Source organism: Xyrauchen texanus, chromosome 12, assembly GCF_025860055.1.
Source record: "Xyrauchen texanus isolate HMW12.3.18 chromosome 12, RBS_HiC_50CHRs, whole genome shotgun sequence".
Lineage (NCBI taxonomy): Eukaryota > Metazoa > Chordata > Actinopteri > Cypriniformes > Catostomidae > Xyrauchen > Xyrauchen texanus.
Window position 1 is genome coordinate 34,011,565 of NC_068287.1, and position 25,247 is coordinate 34,036,811.

The following is a 25,247-nucleotide window of genomic DNA, read 5'->3' on the forward strand; positions in this document are numbered from 1 at the left end:
AAGCAGAATAAAAATTATAAAATAAAAAAATGGTGACCAGTTAATAGTACCTCAAATATATCCCTTATGCATTCAAATTTTCCCTGCTGCATACTTGATGTTGGGGGAAAAAAGGTTCATGGACGTTTTGTCAACTACCTTTTTTTATTCATATTATAATTTAATTATTTTATATATATTATATTTGTATATAATTACAAATTATATATACATATCATTTGTAAATATATAATAATACTATTATATGCCTATTCTAGAGCACCAAAATACTGTATGCAGCATACAAATATTTTATTATGACAGTAAGAAAGAATTTCATCCATGGTTTGTATTAATTCATTATAATTTAGGTGTAATTTAATTAATGTTTATGCATATAACTGTGTAACTTTTCGTTAAAACATTGAAAGGGTTAACTTAGTTTATTGAAATCATCTTTTATTTTAGTTTGAGTTTCCTCAATTTAACCACTAGATGTCCCTGCCGCAAAGGTCCCTGCTCTCGCTCTCGCTCTCTCTCTCTCTCTCTCTCTCTCTCTCTCTCTCTCTCTCTCTCTCTCTCTCTCTCTCTCTCCTCTCTCTGAAAGACAGATGGGTAAAGGGGATTATCTTGGTGATTTTAGGCAAAGATTAGAGGACAGCCAATGCCCTTTGTGGGTGGAGGGGTGCATGAGGGAGGGCTTATAAAGGTAGAGATGAAAATAGGGATAATCAGAATAATGTGTTCATGAGGTACACAGTGTGATGTAGAAAAAATGCACTGATTGAATAAGACAAAACACACTTTTTACATTTAATTTGTTTTATTGTACACAGGGAATTTCACATATACACTTTGTACACATTTTCAAAATAATGGTAGCCTATTACATTTTTTTCTCCCATGGGAAATATCACTTTTGTTGTTGTTTACATTTTGTTTACAAGTTGCATTTAGGAAATAAATAAGAACAAACTAATTTAGGATAGCAGCGCTGAAACAAAATACAAACACAAAACACATAACAACAAATTATGGGACAGAAAGCCACAAATTACCATTATCCTCTCTCTGTGCCCTAATGGTTTCCTAAACTCATATTGCACTGTGATTGAAAAGTCTCTAAAGGGATGTAGATGATGAGAGAAAATCTACATATTTCACAGATTACAACATCATCAAAATCCACTCTTTTCTAGAATTGCAGAATCTTTTGAATTTCAGCACTTATACCTTGTGAAGTCACCTTGCATTTTGTAAATTTCTGTTTTTGTCTGTGCGTGACAATACATTTGGGGTTAGCCTGGCAGTATATACATGAATTTCAACATGCATAAAAACCGACTCACCAACAGATATATTGACAGAGTGTGTTTATGTACTTCATGTAAGCATGTAAAAATGTGTATGTGAGAGAAATAAAACTTGTTTGCTGTGCACGGACCCAGCGATGAGGAAGTGGGTCATTTAAACTCACTCACACACATACACACACACGCATATTATACGTATACATTGTATAAGTGCACAAATGTATGACCAAATAAATGTATACACATCCATAGGTTTACTTGCACCCATTTACCATTTAAAGCACTGGTCAAAACAAGAGGAACTGAGCACAGTAAGGAATCACATACATATACTCACATTTCCACACACATAAAAGCTCACACTTACACAACAACCATGAATATGTCTAACATCAATGTGTCATTTTAAGTGCATTACAGTGATTTTGACAGGAAGCCTAAAATTAAGGTGACCAGATTTCTGAAATAAAAAACAAGGACATTTCAATTTCAGTTGTCAATAGGTCATTGAAATTTCATATGATTTATTACTTAAAAAGGGGACAAATCTGATTTTATTTTGACCATGGTAATGTGCTGAACTATGCACTGTAAGAAATTATTTTGGTTAAACTTAAAAAGCAAGTAACCTGGTTGCCTTAATATTTTGAGTTCATTTAAACTCAATTTTATAATAAAATAAAATACAATAAATAATAATTTGAATAAAAAGATCTAGTAAACTAACAATTAGTGGAATTAACTTTTTTTTTTTTTTTTTACATATCAGTGTAAAAAAAGTGCATTGCCATTGTGCCATTAGTTTACTCAATAAAAACACAGATTCTTATGTTATCTAAACAAATAAGTAAATCTAAGTTGATCTGTCAAAAATATAAGTTAACAAATCATGGAAATATTTTTTACCGTGTGGTATATTATGCTTTATTGAATACTCTAGCCTATGTCTCATTCAAACACGGAGGTAAATTTGATAATATTTAGTGGTCTTCCATTTCATCTTCAATGAGTTCTTTCTTTTTTATGCTGTACAGATGACATTGTGGCATAAAAGTGAACTAAACAAACATGTATAAGCAAAGAGGAACTATTGCAGCTGACTCCACAGCACAGGGGTCCTGCCCTTTGAGCATCTTCATCATTTCATGGAATGCAGTGAAGAATGCAAACATTTAGCATTAGCAATTTAGCAATATTGTATAATAATAATAATAATAATAATAATAATACTATTTTACCTAACTGTTTGCATATCTCAAATGGACATGTTTTTCTTAATTACTTCCTTTTATTTTGATCAAGTCTTATGTATTATGGTGCTGCTTTTCACTTTTTTCCATGCAAGCTGCAAATCTATGCTGTAATGTACTGACTTACTGTGCATATCTTTGCAGATATTTCATTATACATTTTTATTTTTCCATGTTATTACGGTCATATTCTTATTTTACATTTATTTTGAGTATATGTTAAAACAACAAATGAGTAAATATGTGAGAAGGTGTATCCTTTAGTCAGTGTGTGAATATTACTAGTGCGAGAGGGAGGGAGAGGGGATGGGGGGGTGATAGCGCTGATATACACAACACACACTGATTTAAAATAAAATTTGTGATTTTATTTGTTCATCTGAGGGGATTAGTTTTTTCACCAGCATGTTATAGTTTGTGCGGTCTGTGTGAGAATTCCTGCATTATGAAGGCCAAACTTTCAGGAACATTTTATACTGTGCTATAAAATCCTGCACCAAATTCAGAACCTGTTAAAAAATACATAACTATATAATTTGCCTTACTTTGAATGATTATAACAATGATGATAATTCTCTTTAGTTGTCTGGTCCAGTTCTTCATGGCAAAACTGGCCTGACCAAGGAATCAGTAAAGGAAGATGAATGAATTGAAGCTGCTATAGCGAGCAGCCCCCTCTGTTGGTAAAAAAAAAGAAAATACACAAGGTAGGCTTTTCTGCTCGGGCTTTCGTGCAATGCAATATTTCACTACAAACACTGTCTTGAACGCTCGGGAAAAACGGGGACATTTCCGGGGACAGCTCTAGTTGGGGACAGGCCACCAAAAACCGGGACTGTCCCAGGAAAACGTGGATGTCTGGTCACCCTACCAAAATACTGAACATTTAATTCACAGAGCGCCACCGTATTCTCCATCTGACACACAAATAACAACCCTCTGTATAAAATAGCACAGAACAATCATCACCTAATCTTATGCGCTCAATCACTCACTCACTCATAAATCTATTTACTTACTCCAGATTTTATTCCTGTCACTCTTAGATTGACCCTTTTTAATGATCTACACCTGTTAACATCCCTCTTCTGCATTATGTGAGCTCTCTCTCTTCTTCTCCTCCATATAGATAACTATTTCTCCCGACTGGTTGAACATATTCTTCAGTTTTATCCCAATCTGATACCCATTCTGCCCCACCGCCAGCTCCGCCCCCATTTGGACCACTAGTATGCGGATTGTTTATAGTTCCATATTGTCCCCCAGTCTTGTACAACTCTTCTGTTTCATTGGCAAGCTCATCCTCTCCCAGAATGCCACACTTTTCCTCACTGGTGTCCTCAGCATCTGCCCATGGCTGCTTCTCACCTGATGCAAACAGGCCTGGGAAATGCATTCATTTATTATAAATAATTTAATAAGAGAAATGGCAACATTAATTTAGAATGTTCATTATTTGTGATCTAAAGGGAGATTATTTGCAACTGCTTGTGCAAATATTGTTTAAATTGACTTGTAGGAACATATAGAGTTGCACAAAGGCATACAGTAAATTACCATATACTGACATATACTGTTGCTTAACATTGCTTACCATAAAAGATAACACCCCCATAATGCACCAGCGATGCAATGAGGAAGACATACTGCCACTCCTTACGTGTCTGTAGGGAAAAGGAAATAAACATCTGATAAAACAGTTAATAAGAGGTTAGGGTTAGGTTAGGGCATACCCTAACCCTAAATTCAACAATACAAATCAAATCTTTGGCATGCAAAGGTGTGAGTAAATGTGTGATATTATTATTATGTACCTTATGTTTGGTCATGGCTCCAACTATGAGAGGACAGACCATTCCTGACAAAGTTCCCACTCCATTGGAGATTCCCATCAGAATACTAGCATAGCGTGGGGCAATGTCAAGATGATTCACATTAAACCCTGGGAGGGCAAGAAAATGACAGAAATTTGGAAATGAAGACATATTTTTCATAAATGTACCTCAACCAAAATCTAAAACACATTTCTAAGGTTGTGTGCGTTCAGAATTGCAGGATGAAAATGGAATTAAATATCTTCACTCATGATCAGTGTTGGGTGTAATCTGATTGCAAAGTAATTTGTTAATGTAAACTAATAACGTTTAATGCAAAATAGTATTAATAATTCTAATTCAATTTATAAAATAAAAGTAGTGTAACCCATTACAATTCAAATTCTTGTAATCAGATTAAACAAGATAAAGCAAATGTATCTTGTTTTAAGGATGATTAGATACTTTTACAGAAAATAATAAGATTTCTGCCCTTATATCAAAGATCTTACAAAAGAAAAAAAATTATATTATCTAATGAGGATCTTCTTAATACAAAATATGATTGTGCATGTAAAATGGTTAGAAATAAAATTTTAGCTTAGCTTAAAGCTAAATATTCACATGAAAATTTATACAAGGTATATTTATTTCAATTTCTGCTGCTCCAAACTTACTTCAAACTTCTCTGTCTGCTCGTATGAATGTAACACATCTTAAGAAAGCATTTCACCACTGTTCAAATGCACTTTGGATCGCATCGTTTATATAGATAAATGTTTCCCAGCTGAATAGACTGCATTTTAGCATCATTTGTTCCATTTAATATTCAAAGTAATCTCTTTATTAATCAAAATACTTTTTGAATGTAACTGTATTCTGATTACAAATGGTTGAAATTGTAACTGTAGTGGAATACAGTTACTTATATTTTGTATTTTGAATACGTAATCCAATTAATTGTACAGTATTACTTTACTAACCAACTTTTAGGTTCATGATACACATCATGTTCCTTGACACATATACACATGTCATGTTACATTCTGGTTTCTAACTTTTCAACTGTTCTCAGTGCTTTATATTTTCTATCCAAAGATCTCATCTACAGTATCTTATATTCAGTTTCTCTTTGTTCTGTTGTCTGTTACTCATGAAACATTGCTGTATTGATACATTTAAAGCATTCTTAACAAACAACAGCAGTCTGCGAGACTTTTTCTTATTGTTTTCTTGTCCGTTACTCACCTGAAATTGCAAATCCACTGAACCCAACGGCCAGTACAAGGAAAGAGATGGCCATTACTTTGGTATGTGAGAAACCAACAACCAAGAGTAGAGTTGCCTCCATTCCAAACCCTAAAATGAACAACACACATTATAGTCTCTTTGTAGCTTTGTCTTTGTGTGATAGTTAAAAGATAAAAGAGAACATTTGGGATCTACAGTGGGTCATGGTGTACCTGTTCCTGCTCTGTGGAGCCATATTTATTTCCTGGATGCACTGATGCATTGTATAGGGTGTGTTTGTATGTTGTGTGTGTGGATGATTGTAAGAGAGTGAGTGTGTCGTGACTCGTGCATTGATGCATCAGTGATTATTGCCCCAGCTTCCATTGCAGGAACAGACAGAGCAAAAATAGGCAGATTATCACATGTACACATACACAGTTTCTGACACTGTGTACTCTTTGTTGTTCAAAATGTTTGATTTTCCTCAAATATTCTGATAAGGGGTTGATCTAAACCCTAACACAAAGTATTAAACATTTGCAACTTTTGCAAGTACTGTAACTCAGTCTGAAGTGCTTATTGACCCCAATCAAACATTGTTTTGTAGATAATTGCAGCCTTAGTTGTGCCAGCATTTTTTGGTAAGCTATACTTTTAACCCTAAAAGGATTACAAACATTTGAGAGGCTGGGTAGAGGAACAATGAGTTAGTCTGTGAAATCTTTTGTGAAAAATATTGAAAAGAGGGTCCTTGCAAATACTGGGGTCATGTGACTTTGTATATAAACTCATCAGCCCACAATCTTTGTCTAAAAGTTACATGACAGCATTTTTATTTCAAGGCTCCAATCTTTTCACTGTAATTTTTAAAATGTTAAAAATTTACAAGTTGTAAAATTGAAAATAAAACAAAATTTTGAAGAAAAACGTGTTAATGTATTATTGGGGCTCTATTTGTTGGAAAATAGCAAGAAATTTAATTCCTGAGGTATCTTTATGTTCTTGCCCTTTTTTAGGGTTACGAAATTTCCATTTGACTTTTTAAAACCTCCCCTTTACTGATATTGATAGAATGCAGCATTCTAAATGTAACAGACAGTGATTTCATAACCATTTTTGCATTACTGAATTACAATTTAACATTTCATTAACACAGAATAGAGCCCTTCTATAAAGGGGAGCCTACAAGGTTAGCAAGGCGGTGGTCAAATAGACACTCCATGGGTGGTACACTGGTGAGGAGACAAGAGGTGTTTTTTATTTATTTAAATGTTTTTATGGATGTCTATGGAGAAGTTGCTTCATTGTGCTGAATAAGCTGCTTTTGTAAGGAAACAGCTCACCTCAGGTGTTAGTTTACAGCTCTCCCATTTATTTCTATCGTATCCGCAAATGGTGACATACTGTTGTAACATGCTAGTTGACTGTTACGCTCTCTCCTATGTAAAAAAACGCGGAGGTTGTTTTGGCAGTATAGAAGGTCTCTATTGCAGAATCAATGCCTAAAAATCTTTATTTGAAAGGAAAAATGTATCCAAATATTATTCACCATAATGCCATCTCAAACTCATATTACTTTTTCTTCATATGATTTTTATATCAGTGTCAGTAATTAACTTTTACATTAAGGGACAATATTTGACCCCTGAGATTCAATTTTAAGAGGCATTATTTACTTTTATGAAGCTGTGTCTCATTTATGTCAAATACTTCAAGATAATAGATTGATTAAAACAAATTCCAAGATTGAGAATGATTACCTCTTACCATAAGAATTAAATAAACATTAATTAATATTTTATGCCATAAAATGTATAACTATGACTATAATAGAATAATCAAAATAAATGGTGTGTGTTTAATTTCTTTCTGTTTTCGATTGTATTTTTTTGGTTTCTGAACCTTTTTATCTTTTGACCTGGATGTGTGTGAATTTTTCTTACTTTATGGCTAAAATTTTATTTAAAAACTATATTAGATCTTACATTATGAGGGATTTTTTAATTTCTGGCCCTGGTTTAGATCCATACAGTGCACGTGGATGGGGTCCAAACTCTAAAAAAAGGGCAGTAAAAAAGGTAATCCATAAATTCTTAAGACATGCAGTATATTACATCATTAGTATGGATTAGCTTTATGCTGCCTTTATGTCCTTTTTGAAGCTTTAATATGTTGGACCCCCTAGACTTCAGTTGTTTTGACAATAACACCTCATATCTCCATCAAAATGTCTTTGTTTGTGTTCTTCAGTAGCAGGACAGGCATACAAGTTTTGTGAGTAAATAATGAGATAACTGTCAATTTGGGTGAACTCTTCTTTTGCTGCTTTCTCTAATCTCTCACTGACTTTCTCTTTGCCTGTCAGTCTAACCTTTGCTCTATCAATCCCTCTAAATCTTACCTCCACAGTTCATAAGTTTGCGGACATTTGTTGTGGTCATTATCTTGTGTGATCTCAGGTAGTCTGCAAGTTGCCCCCCAATTGGCACAATTATGGTCATCACTAAATGAGGAAGTGCAGACACCATCCCCACCTGATGCATAGAGAAAAAGAGAGAAAAATTAAATAAACAAAATGAAGAGTGTAGCTAACGATCAAAGCACCATGATAAACACTTCATGAAGCTGTGCAGTACTGCAATACATCAGTGCTTCTCACTCTTCTGAAGCATGAAAGCTTTACTCAAAAGAGATGTTTGTGGATGGATGGCTGGATGGATGGCTGGATGGATGGATGGATGGATGATGGATGGATGGATGGATGATGGATGGATGATGGATGGATGGATGGAAATATATACAGTACTGTGCAAATGTTTTAGGCACTTGTAAAAATGTTGCATAGTGAGGATGTCTTCAAAAATAATGCTATAAATATAAATTAGCATAATACTAAATCCAGTAAACCAAAAAAAAAGCTAAATCAATATTTGGTGTGACCTCCTTTGCCTTGAAAACAGCACCAATTCTCCTAGGTACACCTGGACACAGTTTTTCCTGGTTGTTGGCAGATAGGATGTTTCAAGCTTCTTGGAGAATTTGCCACAGTTCTTCAATCTATTTAGGCTGTCTCAATTGCTTCTGTCTCTTCATGTAATCCCACACTGACTCAATATTTAGTGGGGGGATGCCATCTGTTGGAGGGCTCCCTGTTCTTCTATTCTATTCTTTTTGCAAAAGGAATGTTTGGGAGTCTAACATTTATATTTCATATTGACCCACTAAAGCTGAAGATATAAATAACCATCTTAAGACAAATGTTTTTGTGAGACTTTTTCACAGTACTGTACATGTATTATAATGTGAACCTGAAAAATGTATAAAAGCAAGAACATTCATAGCAAAAATTACAAATGTATTCAAGTTTCACAAGATGTCCAAGAACAGCTGGGATTAAGCTGGGTCAGGGGGAAGGGCGTTATTAGATTACCAAGTGTGTTTGTGAGTATTTAGTCACCTTGCTGATTTCAAAGCCGAACACCTCCTCGAAGTACGCAGGCTGGCTGATGAGGAGCAGGTAGAACGTCCAGCTTCTGCAGAAGTTGGCCACGATGATGGCATACACTGGCATGGAGGTAAAGAAATGCCGCCAGGGAGTCTTAAATTTCTGCAGAGTACAGTAAAACTAGAGGTCGAATATATCCAGCACAATGCAGCACACAGCAATAAGAGATGTGTGTGAGTGTGTGTGTGTGTGTGTGTGTGTGTGTGTGCGCGTGCGCGCGTGCATGCGTGCGTGTGTGTGTGTGAGGAGGTTGTGTGGAGGAGTGTTTAGGAACAAAGAAATAAAATGTATTTGTCACTTTGTGTGAGTGTGTGCGTGCGTGCGGTGTACAATTTTGGCTATAGTTGCAATGGGCCACATTTTTGAAATTGTTGTCATTAATAAATCGTGTTTTTCTTTAAATCTACTGATATTAACAGGTTTCTGTAAGCTATTAGGTTTAGGATATAGAAAATATAAATACCCCCATATACAAACCATTGTGTCTATGAGATGTCCACTCTGATAAAGTGAGTGTGTACCTGCAGGGGGTTTACAAGGCCGGCAGATTCCCCGATGGCTTCTTCAATGTATTTCCTCTCCTCTGGTGAGATGGTTGGGTGAGCAGCTGGACTTTCATAGGACACTAAAATCCAAAAGAGATACCAGAATATCCCAACACTACCTGTGAGACAAAGAGACCAGGAGAAGAGGAAGTGAGACAAGATAGATATTTAGCAAGAGAGGGAGACATAGGGGGGATATAAAAACAATAGAAATCAATTACGTTTTTTGCTTACCATACACATAAAACACTGAGGACCAGCCAGTGTACTGGACCAAGACTCCAGCCAGAGGCATTGCAACAACGGCACCGGCATATGAACCTAGAACATACATACATTAACAAGTATTTTGAATAGTTTATTAGGATCCTCCCACTCATTATTATAATTCACTTATATTTCAATCAATATTCCAGTTAAAGCTTTGTACCAGAATCAGCTAAAGGTATAGTTCACTCAAAAATGAAAATTCTCTCATCATTTACTCACCCTCATGCCATCCCACATGTGTATGACTTTCTTTCTTCTGCAGAACACAAACAAAGATTTTTAGAAGAATATTTCATCTCTGTCGGTCCATGCAAAGTCAATGCATGTGAATGGTGGCCAGAACTTTGAAGGTACAAAAAGCATAGGGTAGCATAAAAGTAATCCATAGCACTCCAGTGGTTTAATCCATATCTTCTGAAGCAGTATGATAGGTGTGGGTGAGAAACAGATAAATATTTTACCAAAATGAAAAGAAGAATGTTGAAGTGAAAGTGGATATTTATAGTAAAAAGGTCTCAAATATTGATCTGTGTCTCAACCTTCTCCCACACTTCTCAAATCGCTTCAGAACGCTGTTCACAAGCTTAATTGGTTTTGCCTTTATTTGAATCTCCTTGGCAGCTGTGGCTGAGGTGGTAGAGCGAGTTGGCCACTAATCACAGGGTTGGTGGTTCGATTTCTGGCCCACATGACTCCACATGCAAGTGTCCTTGGTCAAGAAACTGAACCCCAAGTTGCTCCCAATGGCAGACTAGCTCAAGCTCTGCCATCATTGGTGTGTGAGTGTGTGTGTGACTGGGAGAATGAGACACCGCTAAAGTTAAAAAAGCGTTATATAAGTGCAGACCATTTACCTGCCCATGCACTTACGTCATGCGAGACAGCGTAAACTCTGTCCTCTCATGAACTTGCATCGGAGAGTTACCGGAAGTGAACATTTACAGTGAAAAAGACATATACATTGATCTGTTTCTCACCCAAAGCAATTGTTTCACTTTAGAAGACATGGTTTAAATCACTGAAGTTATATGGATTTATTTTTGCTCCCTTTATATGCTTTTTGGAGCTTCAAATTTCTGGTCCCCTTTCACTTGCATTGTATCGACCTACAGAGCTGAGATATTCTTCTAAAAATCTTAATTTGAGTTCAGCAGAAAAAAGAATGTCAAATACATCTGAGATGGCATGAGGGTGCATAAATGATGAGAGAATTTTCATTTTTGGCTGAAATATCCCTTTAAAGACCACTAGATTTAAACAGCAAATCATAAAACCTGTATTCTGTTGATTGTATTATAATGTTGAGATATCCAATGAACTCAAGTGATTGGCTGACATCTCACCACAGAATGCTGTTGTAGCCAATCGACTTCTTTCAAGAGGCGGTGCCCATTTGGCCCAGATCCCATGGCATGCAGGATATGACACGCCCTATCAGCAGAGAAATAAGAGGAATTTAAATGTCCGTCACCATAATGGAAAAATTGTAATAACATGGTGCATTTATTATAAAGCTGAATACATTCAATTGAATCCATTGTTACAAACAAATACATACATGCACACAGATGCATACCTCCACAAGCCCCTGGCATATCCTGACCATGATAACACACCCGTAGTGAGCTCTTGCTGCTGCTGGGATCAGCATATTCAGCGTCGACGTAGCCACAATGGCAAAGCCAAACACCCTGAGACCAAACAAGCAAGCACAAAAAACTCAAATGTGGTCTAATTCAAATACCATGTCAACAGGTCATCATAGTATTAATCAAGAACAAATTGAGATGTTATGCATCATGCTCATTATTCTGTCAGAGAACATTAACATACTGTATGTTCTCATGATCGCTATAATATATACAGTATCTGACACCTTCCACTCACAGTCCAGTGTTCATTAATCTTTAAATCTAGGAAAGGTGCCTAAACATGCCAGTTCACTGATGGCACTACCTGTTGGCAGCAAATTTCTGACAGATGAATCCCCCAGGGATTTGCGTGACGATGTACCCCCAGAAGAACGAGCCATGAATCATCCCCACTGTCTCTGGGTCCCATGTGAACTGAGCAGCCTTGCAGGAAAAATACAGAGTCAAACTGCCCTCCTCCTTAAATTCAACAGCATCCTATGCAAAAGGCTGACTATCTTAAACCAAAGTGCATTGTTTGTATATTAAGAAATGTATACACATCATTCTTCAATGTCATCAAATAACTTGAATCATCTCTTTTGTGTTACGTAACATTTGCAAAAACTATAATAAAAAACAAAACTTAACCAAACAGATGTACTCTTTTTTTTTTCGGTTTATCACTGTGCGTGGGGCGAAGCACACTTCCTGTGTGACCATATTGAAATACTATAGGGAATTAAGCAAAGCCGACCCCCTCTCACAATTCACACTGGGTCCACTCAAAACACATAACTAACTGGCTACCCAGCAGACACAGAATGTTCCCCTAACATTAGCTTATAGCTCCCCTGTGGTTATCGTTTTTTTTTGGGGGACTAATTCCTAACTTACTAGGAATGTTTTGTTTAGGTTCTATTTTTATAACCATAAACAAACATTCTGATAACATTGCAGGAGGCTTTTGTGTGACAACCTAAAAAGAACATATACAGAACATTCTCTAATAGTTATTTTTAGGTTCTGTTTATAACTATACCATAAACTAACATTCCCAGAACATTCTGGGAACCAAAAATTGTTTGCTCAGTATGTAGAATACACACAGTATGTACCATCTTGCATTAATATATTTATTGCTTTGCTTTTTGTTTATATATATATATATATATATATATATATATATATAAAGACAGCAGGATTGCAGCGGGAAGCATTTACATGTTTCCATTGGTCATGGTAAAAATATAGGGGGGTCCCTGGACATCCCTTCAACTGTTGTAGCCTCCATAAGCATAATTACCTCACTTGTATCTGTGTGTGTTTGTGTTTATTTAGAAAATCAAGCAAAATATGACTAATAAAAAGACTTTATCTATAAGTTTGTTCAAGTAGATGCTTTTTCTTTCTTAAGTAAAATTCCAGCCCTTATACTGACCACAATTACAGGTTTCTTTCCTTTGTAAATGGTGTGGTCGTTGACCATGCTGACAATGGCCACGCCCAGGTTACAACGGATGCCAAAGGAGATGCAGAAGCCCAATCCTGACAGGATGGCGATGATGTAACGACGCGGCAACCCGAAACACGTGCAATCGACGACTGGAAGCTCCTTCTCCTCCACCAGCTCAGGACGACCCTCCGCAGACAGCTCGATTGTCTCGCCATTCTGCTGCCGTTTCTCAAGGAGCCTAGAGGTAGATTCAGACAGTGTAAGGCCAATATAAGTTACCTGAAATAGACACTTTTAAGTAGCATAGATCTGTGGTTCACATTGAGTCTAATTATATTAATACATCAAAATAGTCTCAAGAGCATTATCTTTGACAACATCAGGAGGATATCTATGGGATAATAGAAAACGTGATTGAAAAAAAAATCTGCTTCTGATGCTTAGTGATGATATTTTAACAGGGTCAGAAGGCTTAATTCTGGCCCAAGAAAGTTACTCCCAAGTCTCCCTAATAGGCAATGATGCTGAAAATTAAGTCATAGACACTAGGGAACCCTAATAGGTCAAAAACTGCATCACATCCACACCTAAAAGCAGGTGGGACATGGTGGGATGAAATAGCGGGAGAGAGTACATGGGACATGAATGAGGTATCTCGTTGGATAGTAGAAAATGGTTGACCTAAAGAGAGACCATCTGGGTATGCAAACTGCCTGCTACACAGGCAGCCAATAAACACACACATACATACCAACATACAATGGAAAACCTAAATCCACATATGCACACAGGCTTATTGTGAGCATATCATTTTAATGTGTAGATAAAATGAGTTTATGGGTAGCTGACAAATAACCTTTTTGTATAAACAGATACATTTTATGCAAAATTCATAAGAATGTTTAAAGGAAAGTACATATTTTAGATGTGACTGGTCACCATTTTTGTTCACTTTATCACCATTTGAATTATTGTAATTGTATCTGCAGTCTATTTACAGTAAATAAATAAATCGAATAAAAAAAAAAACTCTGCTGTGTGATGAAGGAAGTACAAATATTCCATGTAGTATGTCAATTAACCCTTCTACTGTTTTCGGTCATTTTTGACCGGTTAGATTTTTCGGTCCAATTTTAAGTACATTTGATTTTTTGGTACAAGGCTTGGTGACTTTTCTTATATTTGCAATCTGAACACACACACAAAAAAATCTAAAGTTATTTTATGAATCTAGGTGGTTTTATAAAACAATGTTTGCATTCCAGGTCAAATTTGACAGAGCATAAGAAAATACTAAGAAATTAACACACTTTCACTCTCTCTCTCTCTCTCTCTCTCTCTCTCTCTCTCTCTCTCACACACACACACACACATATTCAGAACTTAGGTGTGCTATTATGAAAACAAAATTTCTTGTCAAGTTATACATGTGGCTGTCTTGGGCCTTGCTCACAGTTCTAATTCAGCAGCTCAATGATAAAATAGTGTTCATTACATTACTGTTTGGACATTTTTTACCGATTGATTTAACTTTTGTTTTTGTAATAAAATTGGTTTGTTGGATGTTGTGTTTCCATGTTTTATGGGGACTTTCTATATACATAATGGTTTTTATACTGTACAAACTTTATATTCTATCCCCAAACCCCAACCCTAAACCTAACCCTCACAGAAAACTTTCTGCATTTTTTAATTTTCAAAAAACATAATTTAGTATGATTTATAAGCAGTTTTCCTCATGGGGACCGACAAAATGTCCCCACAAGGTCAAAAATGTAGGGTTTTACTATCCTTATGGGGACATTTGGTCCCCACAAAGTGATAAATAAACACACACACACACACACACACACACACACACACACACACACACACATGACTGCAAACATAAATCTATGTATTTGATAATGTCTAAATATATATCCAAATTCAGAACTTAATATCTAGAAATTTACTTTGTTACAACATTGGCCTACAGTAACCAGCCAGCATGTGTGGATCGCTGTAGCCATCTACTGGATATAATTGTAATTTCAAGTAAATGTATTTTTGTTTTTCCAGCATATGGCAGCAGATGCTCCAAATGCATGACACATTTATATATATATATATATATATATATTCTTTTTCTTTTTTTTTCAGTTTAATGAAGTGTATGTTTTTAATTTAGTGAAAGTAAGAGGGTCAAGTATTGGCGCTGACTACCACCCCTGGAGTTGCGAGTTCAAATCCAGGGCATGCTGAGTGACTCCAGCCAGGTCTCCTAAGCAACCAAATTGGCCCGGTTGCTAGGGAGGGAAAGTCACATGGGGTAACCTCCTCGGGGTCGCTATAATGTGTGGTTCTCGCTCTCGGTGGGGCGCGTGGTGAGTTTTGTGTGGATGCCGCGGAGAATAGTGTGGGTCTTCACAAGCCACATGATAAGATGCGCGGATTGACATCTCAGACGCGGAGGCAACTGAGATTCGTCCTCCACCGCACGGATTGAGTCACTATACCACTATGAGGATTTAGAGCGCATTGTAAATTTGGCATTCCAAATTGGGGAGAAAAGGGAAAAAATTAAGTGAAAGTAATTCAAAACTGTGTTTATTTTATACAAAAATACATGGTTATTTATGTAAATTATGTATAAATACATACAATTCCAAAAGAAATGCATAAATTATGTGTTACTACTTTAGTGAAGTTAATTTTACAAACTTTTTTAAATAAAATACATAATTACAGTATCCAGTCAAATTTGACCGGGGAATAATAAGAGTTTCTGCATGTATAAAAATGATAAAAGATTGTCAGTTTTTAAAAGAGTTTTAGATGAAATACCGCATGTCACACGACAGGACACTTTTGTCATTGTATGACATGTGATGTCAACTACCCAAATGCATTACCCACTGCTCACGAACAACATTTATCTATCGCACAGACACGCAGTGAGACTGTATTCACTGTTTAAACAACTTACTTGAACTTGGTTTTATGGTATTTTTAGAAAGTGATTTTGAGAGTTATCACTAAATATTACAATATCTGTACTAATCTCTGTCTCTCGCCCTCTACATTTTGTTCTCTCTCTCTCATTCCCTCACCATTCCTACAAAGCAAATCCCTTTATAATCTCTTCAGCCTCAAACAACACACCATCATGAAGAGACAAGTGAGGGAAAATTATTCAGTGATGATTGCATGTGTGTGTGTGTGTGTGTGTGTGTTTCTATATAAAGGGTGAATTATTTCTGCAACTATGTGTTTAACAGAAACAAAAAATGACACAAAAACAAAAAGTGTCTCATGTCAATTTGTTTGTATTATAACTAAAACCTCTTGCACCCATGACTCATCCACGCCACGCCACACCCCTCCCCTTCATTCCCCCTTCACTCTCTTATCCACTGATAATCTGGAACCCCACCCTCAGATTAGGATTACAGAAATTATTGACTTCCGGAGATAAATATGAGCAGGAAAAAGAGGGTGAGTGAGTGGGATGCAAAGGGAAAGAGGGGAGAAGCATGTTTTATGGTTTCTGGTGCAACACACACACTTGCACACATACACACACATTCACTCATGAAGAAGTGTAATTAAGGTTAAAGTTGTTAGGTACAGATTGCAGCCAACAGCAGCACATATGCTTCCTACTAATGAGAATGACTGTTGGCTGTAATTAATACTTGTTAAACAAGGTTATTTTCTCTCATTCTTACTTTCTCTTTCTGTGCGTGTGTTATTGGCCACCACGTGTCCATTGGATATAATAATATAAAAAATAAAATATACAGGATTACTGATCATGCACTTCTGCATCTCATGCTGCGATGAAACAACAGTATCTAGATCCCTTTCTACTGTTCATGATGAATCAGCTGACCTGTGTGTGTGTGTGTGTGTGTGTGTGTGTGTGTGTGTGTGTGTGTGTGTGTGTGTGTGTGTGTGTGTGTGTGTGTGTGTGTGTGTGTGTGCGTGTTTTTGTGATTTACGAGGACAATTTTGTAAGTTACAAATTAGTAATTACAAGGGTATTATGCTATAAATGTGATTTATGAGGACATTTCTAGTGTCCCCATAATTCAAATTGCTTAAAAATCATACTAAACAATGTTTTATTGAAAATGTAAAAATGCAGAAGGTTTTCTGTGAGGGTTAGGTTTAGGGGTTGTGTTAGGTTTAGAGGATAGAATCTATAGTTTGTACAGTATAAAAGTCATTATGTCTATGGAAAGTCCTCATAATGATAGGTAGACCATCATATGTGTGTGTGTGTGTGTGTGTGTGTGTGTGTGTGTGTGTGTGTGTGTGTGTGTGTGTGTGTGTGTGTGTGTGTGTGTGTGTGTGTGTGTGTGTGTTTATAAGAGTACATTTTCAGGCCATCTAATATGAGACAGGTGTACAGCAGTAGGAGGTGGAACGAGAATCTTGCTTACTACAAACACTCAATGAGGGTAAAACTCACTCACCAACAAACATACAGAATATTGTCCTGGAGCTTCGACTTCTACGTCAGCATATTACAAATATTCCATACTGATACCAAAATTGGATCATACCCTCAAACATACTTGTATGCATACTTACAATCACAGCACTATCTCAGCAGGTTTAATAGTTTTTATTGATCTCATATCAATGTTATACCCTTGACCTCTCTACATAAATTGCCATATCAATGCCAGCACTCTGCCATGCAAATTTCTCACCCCCTCCATCATTAGCCCTGCAGCTCACCTGACCTCTTGTTAAATAAAGGAGTCCTTGGTCACATGATCTGATGCATAAATCTTTTTTGATGGATAATTTAAAAAAGAGGATCAGTTGAGTTCAGAATTGCATACTACAAAGTATATATATATATATATATTTCCATTGAAAAATCATTTAAATTGTTTAACTATTAGTAATCTTACCATGAATAGTGAAAAATAACAACACAAGTACAACGGGGCTAAAGGCACACCTTAAGGAAACTTTGTTGTGGTCACAAAGTGTATCAAGATTGAAAAAATACATTACACATTCTAATAAAATATTGATGGAGCAACATAATTTGTATGAAAAGAAATAATAACGATTGGTTGTTTTGATAAAAAAAAATGTTTTAAAGGTGACAAGGGAGCCTTTTACCCCAAAAGGCCCCCAGTGGCGTTATATTGTTGTCACGTATATAGGGACAATAGTTCAAGCGCAAAATTAATCAATTTGAAACAACAAGAGTTGTTTTCAGTCAAATATGACATTTCATATCATCTCAAGTATTCTGTTAACTAATTAATCTCAACTGGGAGTGGATCAGTCAGTGTGAGCCTACTTCGACATTTTTAATAAATCTATTTGCCCCACTTAATAAAAACAAAGTGCTTTATAGGGGCCTTTAGCACCTGCAACAGGGGGGACTTTTTAGCCCAAATACTATCCTTTCACTTATTGGACAGTTCTTGAAAAATGTTCTATTTAATCATCTTGAACATAACTGAAAATGATAAATAAGTATTTTGTCTAAAAATAAATGTGATAATTTCAGGGAGAAAATCAAATCAAAAGTGCCTTTTAAGTGGCCTTTAGCCCCATTATACCATATATTACATGATTTAGATAGATAGATAGATAGATAGATAGATAGATAGATAGATAGATAGATAGATAGATAGATAGATAGATAGAGAGATAGAGAGATAGAGAGATAGATAGATAGATAGAGAGAGAGAGAGATAGATAGATAGATAGATAGATAGATAGATAGATAGATAGATAGATAGATAGATAGATAGATAGAGAGAGAGAGGTAGATAGATAGATAGATAGATAGATAGATAGATAGATAGATAGATAGATAGATAGATAGATAGATAGATAGATAGTTGATATATATATAGAGATAGACAGACAGACAGACAGACAGACAGACAGACAGACAGACAGACAGATAGATAGATAGATAGATAGATAGATAGATAGATAGATAGATAGATAGATAGATAGATAGATAGATAGATAGATAGATAGATAGATAGATAGATAGATGATAGATAGATAGATAGAGATAGACAGACAGATAGACAGACAGACAGACAGACAGACAGACAGATAGATAGACAGATAGACAGATAGATAGATAGATAGATAGATAGATAGATAGACAGATAGATAGATAGATAGATAGATAGATAGATAGATAGATAGATAGATAGATAGATAGATAGATAGATAGATAGATAGATAGATAGATAGATAGATAGATAGATAGATAGATAGATAGATAGATAGATAGATAGATAGATAGATAGATAGATAGATAGATAGATAGATAGATAGATAGATAGATAGATAGATAGATAGATAGATAGCCATTGCTCCTTGAAGGGCCACTACTGGTTACATTTCAGCCTTTTGCTTTACCACCTGTGTTACTAGGGAGGCTAACAGTAGATTTAAAGGTGCTTATATTACTATATATTGCCAGGTTTTTACTGTAAATTGAGCATATTGTTTATTTTTATTAAAGTATTTTAATGCTCTATATAATTTGCTTCAAAAGCACTTATCTTATTGTTAATACAGTTCTTGTTGTCCACTTTTTGGAGACGCATTTTTTCTGATGCATTGTGTGGTGGTGCTTGAACGAGGGCAACCTGAGTTCAAATCCAGATCGAGATCCCATCATATTCCCGACCCCATGACCCACTCTTCTCCCTATGGTTTCCTGCCACCTCTTTACTGTGCTGTCCCTTTTAAGGTCCATAAATCTAATTAAATAATAAGGTTTATTGACTTCACTATTGTGACTTTCACAAATGCATAATGAATCAGATCATGAACTGAACTAAACCATTATGCACAGGTCGAACATTCTCATGATTCTGATGCAATGGTAAATAGTCTGCACTTATATAGCACTTTTTTTAACCTTAGAGGTTACCAAATGCTTTACACTGTGTCCCAATCACCCATTCACACACACATTCACACTCACACTCGCACCAATGGCAGCAGAGCTGCCATGCAAGGCGCTAGCCTGCCATTGGCACTAGCCTGCCATTGGGAGCAACTTGGGGTCCACAATATATCATCCAGTGGACAGTGATGGCTTTGATAAAAATTTGGGTCGAAATTTTAGGGAAAACTATGCGAGTTGTGCTCCGTGGTGCTGCAGAATTTTAAGCAGCCTCCAGAGACAGCAATGGCAGAGTGTACATACCTTCTTAGAAAATAATTGTTTACAATTTTGGAATGTGTCATGTTGTCTGCCAGACACGTCCGGTGTGAGTTCCCCTTTTATTTACCTTGCTGCTCACACTTTACCAAAGTTGTGTTGAAAAATATGTTAGAAGAGACAAAGGTTTTTAAACAAATACCCTATTTAGGAAGATATGAAAAAAAAATGCAGATATACAGTATATTGATAATCTTTGTGAAAATGTTCTGATTATTGATGTGTTGAAGAGGCACCTATCATGATATAAATAATCTGAAATTAAATTAGAAGCAGTGTTGGGTTTAATCTAATCTACAATGTATATCATTAATGTAATCTGATTACTTTTTTTATGCATGCATAACACACTGTCTACACCAGACACAATTGACCGTCAAAAGCAAATCACTTCCAATATAATCAATGGTGTTTTCTAAACCGGATGCTTAAGTAACATTGCGCCACACCATGCAGACAGTAAACGGCCATTTTGACCGACAAAATCCTGCCAAGAAGACAATGTTTGTGTAAAGTGTAGACAGTGTAGACAGCGATGTGATGCAACATCACTCGCATCCGGTGTAGACAGGGTGTAACATTTAAAAATATTTGTAATCGGATTACAGTTATTGACTTTCAGTTACGTTAACTACTTATTTACACATTAATTGGGTTACACATATTTCTAAAAAAAATTATTTATGTGCAATACATGTAAAACATGAATTATGATCAGCCTTTATGTACGTGGAGTGGTGATGGCATAGTGGGCTAAAGCACATAACTATTAATCAGAAGGTTGCTGGTTCGATCCTCAAGCCACCACCATTGTGTCCTTGAGTAAGGCACTTAACTCCAGGTTGCTCCAGGGGAATTGTCCCTGTAATAAATGCACTGTAAGTCGCTTTGGATAAAAGTGTCTGCCAAATGCATAAATGTAAATGTACGCGTGTGCTACTTTGACACCCCCTAAGTCTTTGTAAGGGAGAAATGTGTGTAACAATGAACAAAGTGGAAATATAGACATTATTTTTTACCTATTTTTCAATAAAGTAATCTGTAAAGTCAGTAAGATGATTACAGTTTAAGAGAAGTAATTAGTACTTTTTAAGCAACTTTGGTTAGAAGCAATGTCAAAAAGTCCATTTGCAGACATATATTTGAGTTCAGAGGTGAGATGTATGTTAGCTTTCTGCTGACACCAAAATCTATTACTTACACAAACACAGACACACATCAAACAGATACATTTACACACATACTGTCTTTCCTTTTAATCTTGCTGTAAGAGGATGAAAGCACAACGGTAAAAAAAATTACATAATCCAACAATTCTCTCTTCCAACCCCCCTCTCTCTAACCATCACTCCATCTATATCCTGTTCCTCCTTTTATAATCTGAGTTCACAATTCTCCTGTCCTTTAATGTACAGTACAGAAAGGTTTGGCAGCTGGACGACTCTCTGGCCTTGTTTGGTGTATTTCATGGAAAATTTTGATTATATTGTTGAAAGGTAACATATCCACAAATCTCTTTCTCTTTCATCCCCCTCCCCTCCACTTCACCGCACATTTCTTTCCGTTCTACTATTAGTGTTGTCCCATGCTTGTTATGCCAAACTCCTCTCACCCTCCCCTGCCTCTAATGAACAGATTGGGTCTCAGTGGGACTGAGTCACCTGGGAGACCCCCCGACACACACACACACGCATACACACATAAACCTATATACATCCCAGCAGCCTGACCTTCACATGCTTTTAGATAAGCAGTCTAGTTAACATGCAAAACCGAAGCAACAAACCATCAGCAAAAGTTTCGGGTACAGGAGAAAAGATCTGACTGAGTAAACTGACCAAAACTATTTGACATTAACTGACTATTAAGTCACGTTTTTAAAAGACCTTCTGTCTGATGGTTTGTATAAGTTATATATAAAACGATTCTCTTGTTTCAGAACTGTCTGGGCCACTAGACTTTGTAAATTTTCCGAAAGCTGAATGAAATTAGAATATGTAATTTTACAAAGAAATGAATGAGAACAAGATGTATAAAGGAGGGATGAATGACTGAATGAAAAGAGTGGGATGCAGAGATGTAGTGAAGATGACAGAGAGAGAAAAAAAGAGGACTGCAGGTGTGAGGTGTATGTTTGCTGTAGTTGGTTTGTGAGTCTGAAACAGTAGGAGGAGAAGATGCATTGCTGAGCTTTAAATGATTATTCAGCTGCTGACAGCTTTCTCCAAAATATTATCAGGCAAACCTAGTCTCCAAGCTGAGTCTCCAGCTTTTGCTCGGTTATCATACCTCTGTGGGCTTTCCACACTACCCATAATTCTGAGTTAACATCTTAATTAATACTGGGTTAAAGCCACTTTTAACCCTGTGATAAGCAACGTTTTTCACTTGTAATTTTGAAAGGTCAACGCTGCTTTTAAGGACTTGCTGGGTTATAACGTCCTGCTCCAGAGCAGGATTAGCAACGCAAGGTGCCAAAGGGTTACATTGTGAATTACTATCCCTAAATCAACAGTGTGAAACAAGGTAATCTAGGATTTAAGGTGCACTCTGTAATTTTTTCCTCATTAAAAAACTCCTAAAGAAATTAATTGTAATTTAGCAATATATATGTAGGAAATCATGAGCACTCACATTAAAATTAAGACTCAGTCATATCAGTGACCTTATAAAAGCTGTTTTATTCTACACGTAGCGGGTCTGCCCATGGGGGCTTCCATGTTAGAATAACATGACCATCTGCTTAATCTCAGTAACAGTCCTGTTATTTGACACTTTCACCCATTGATTAATGTAATCATGGCTGACTGTGAATACTACATTTCTACAGTGGCATTTGAAACTGAAAACTATTGTTTTGAAATGATGTTGCATCCAAGCTGTTAGATGATTCTTATTACCATCAGTCTAAACAAAAAAATGCCTTAGCCAGACATCTCTCATTAATTATTTCAAGAATAAAAAGTTATATTCAGGTTACTTTCATCTTGGAAACAACCAAGCACGTGCGGCATCGCAAGAAATAAAAGCTGGAGTCGTGTGCTGTCCATCATTTAATCCCGACCTCGCACACAGAGGATGTAGCTGACTGCTGTAAGGCCTGTGCCATAGAGACGAGGAAGTGATGTGGAGGAGGCGTTCAGGGATTTGTGGGTCGACAGCTGTGTGTGGGTGTTTCTGATGGGCTATTTCCGGGCTGGATTTACTTGTTTTGTTGCTTCTACATACAATCCCATGGAAGTGTTGGGGAAATGTGTGCATTCCATCTCATGGAATTGTTTGGGAAATGTGTGCATTCTATATATGGATTTTAACACAAAAGAAATGTCACCTTAATTAGTGAATGACACTGTGGTGGCATCAAAGAACAATTCGCAGATGTAATTCGCATAGCTAATGTTGTATCTCATTGAATAGCATAGAAAAGAAAATGACAGCCTACGGCTAATATTTAGTAAATGTTACAGCAATTGTCTTTACCTTACTCAAATGTTTCAGTAAACACAGATATAGTAGTTAGCAAACAGATTTTCCCCAACAGGCGTTGCATTTACTTCATAAGGGATGTGCATTGACCTTTGAGACAACCCATGTGTCAGAAGAATTTGCTCCTAAGACAATTGTTGAATTAACAAGATTCGGTTTGGTCAGCCATTACCAAATCTGTCAAGATTTTGGTTAAAATTAGGTTTATTGACATATTATATTATTTATATAAAATGCTTTTATTATTTATTATATTATTAAATGATTATAACATTACATTATAAATGTTACATTGAAAAATGTATACATTTATCTTAAATTATTATTTATTATTATTATTACATACAATTATAACAAGTTGTGGATTTTTTTCCTTATGCAAATTTATGTATTTGACGATTCATCATCATCATCATCGTCATCATCATAATTTGAAATATATTAGCAAATAAAACGTTTCGGCATATGAATCCTAAAGACCCAAATGTGGCTTCCAGCTATCAGAGAATCGTCCACTAACTAGTGCGTGGAATCAGAACTAACTGTGCGTCCCGGGACACGCGAGCTGTGCAGTGATGCGCGGGAGTACCTGACGCTCAGGTGGAATAATGAAGTTCATTTGAACTCGCGCATAGATAAGAGAGAGAGAGAGAGAGAGAGAGAGAGAGAGAGAGAGAGAGAGAGCGTCGGATGTCTTTGACATCGGGTTAGTCGCACACTAATCTGATCCATCTGGACAATCTTCTCAATCGGGAGTGGAAGCATTACGTTCTAACAGATTACATAAGAACACCTTTGACTGAGATTCAATCACGACAAGGGTTTACACCTGACATCTTGAAGCAGGCTACACATGCTCACACAACTTGAGAAAACGCAAACACTACTGTAACGAGGGCTATTAATGAACTTGATATAATACGCTTCCATCATCAGATAAATATTTCGCCTTTAAATTCCAGATGTTCTCTGAACAACAACAAAACTTCACACACAAAATTACTTTTACACACTATGCGCATTATTAAGAGCTTGCAAATAATTGAAGGAAAACTTCTAAAAGTATCTTAATGCTTTATGGATAGATTGACACTGCCTCACCTGTGTATTTTCCCCAAGGTTTTTCCTGCCTGAGCCTTAAAGCGGTCCGGACGGATCTCCATCCTCACGACTTCCAAGTCCGACCGGTATGCTCCTGTCCCGTGCGCGCGCTCTCTCTCTCTCTCTCTCTCACACACACACACACACACACACACACACACACACACACACACACACATATAATATATGTCGGTTATGCTCCTTTTCTCTCTGTCCGTGGTCCTGAATCCTGAATGTACTGGCTTTACATGGACAGGAGTTAATACTTTCTATAACAAATAAAGAACAAAAATTAAAAATGTTAAGTTCTATTCGATAACATTAGTTAAGGCACTAGATAGCATTTTTTAATCTTTGTTAATAGTTGATAAAAAAAATACAATTGTTTATTTTTAGATTATGTTATGCATTAACTAATGTTAATAGACAACTTTTAAAAATCATTGCTAGTTCA

The 25,247-nt window shown here is 36.2% G+C and overlaps 1 protein-coding gene across 1 annotated transcript; it reads right to left on the reverse strand.

The window, feature by feature from the left end:
- Window positions 1-803: 803 nt before the first annotated feature.
- On the reverse strand, window positions 804-24,918 carry slc17a7a (solute carrier family 17 member 7a). The gene is made up of 13 exons (XM_052139202.1): window positions 24,794-24,918; window positions 12,982-13,234; window positions 11,866-11,984; window positions 11,486-11,600; window positions 11,253-11,340; window positions 9,874-9,960; window positions 9,616-9,758; window positions 9,047-9,196; window positions 7,991-8,123; window positions 5,605-5,715; window positions 4,357-4,484; window positions 4,137-4,206; window positions 804-3,925 (listed from the first exon to the last, which is right to left on the reverse strand). The coding sequence occupies exons 1-13, from the start codon at window positions 24,853-24,855 to the stop codon at window positions 3,636-3,638; spliced, it is 1,749 nt and encodes a 582-aa protein (XP_051995162.1). The 5' UTR covers window positions 24,856-24,918; the 3' UTR covers window positions 804-3,635.
- Between the last annotated feature and the right edge of the window lie 329 nt (window positions 24,919-25,247).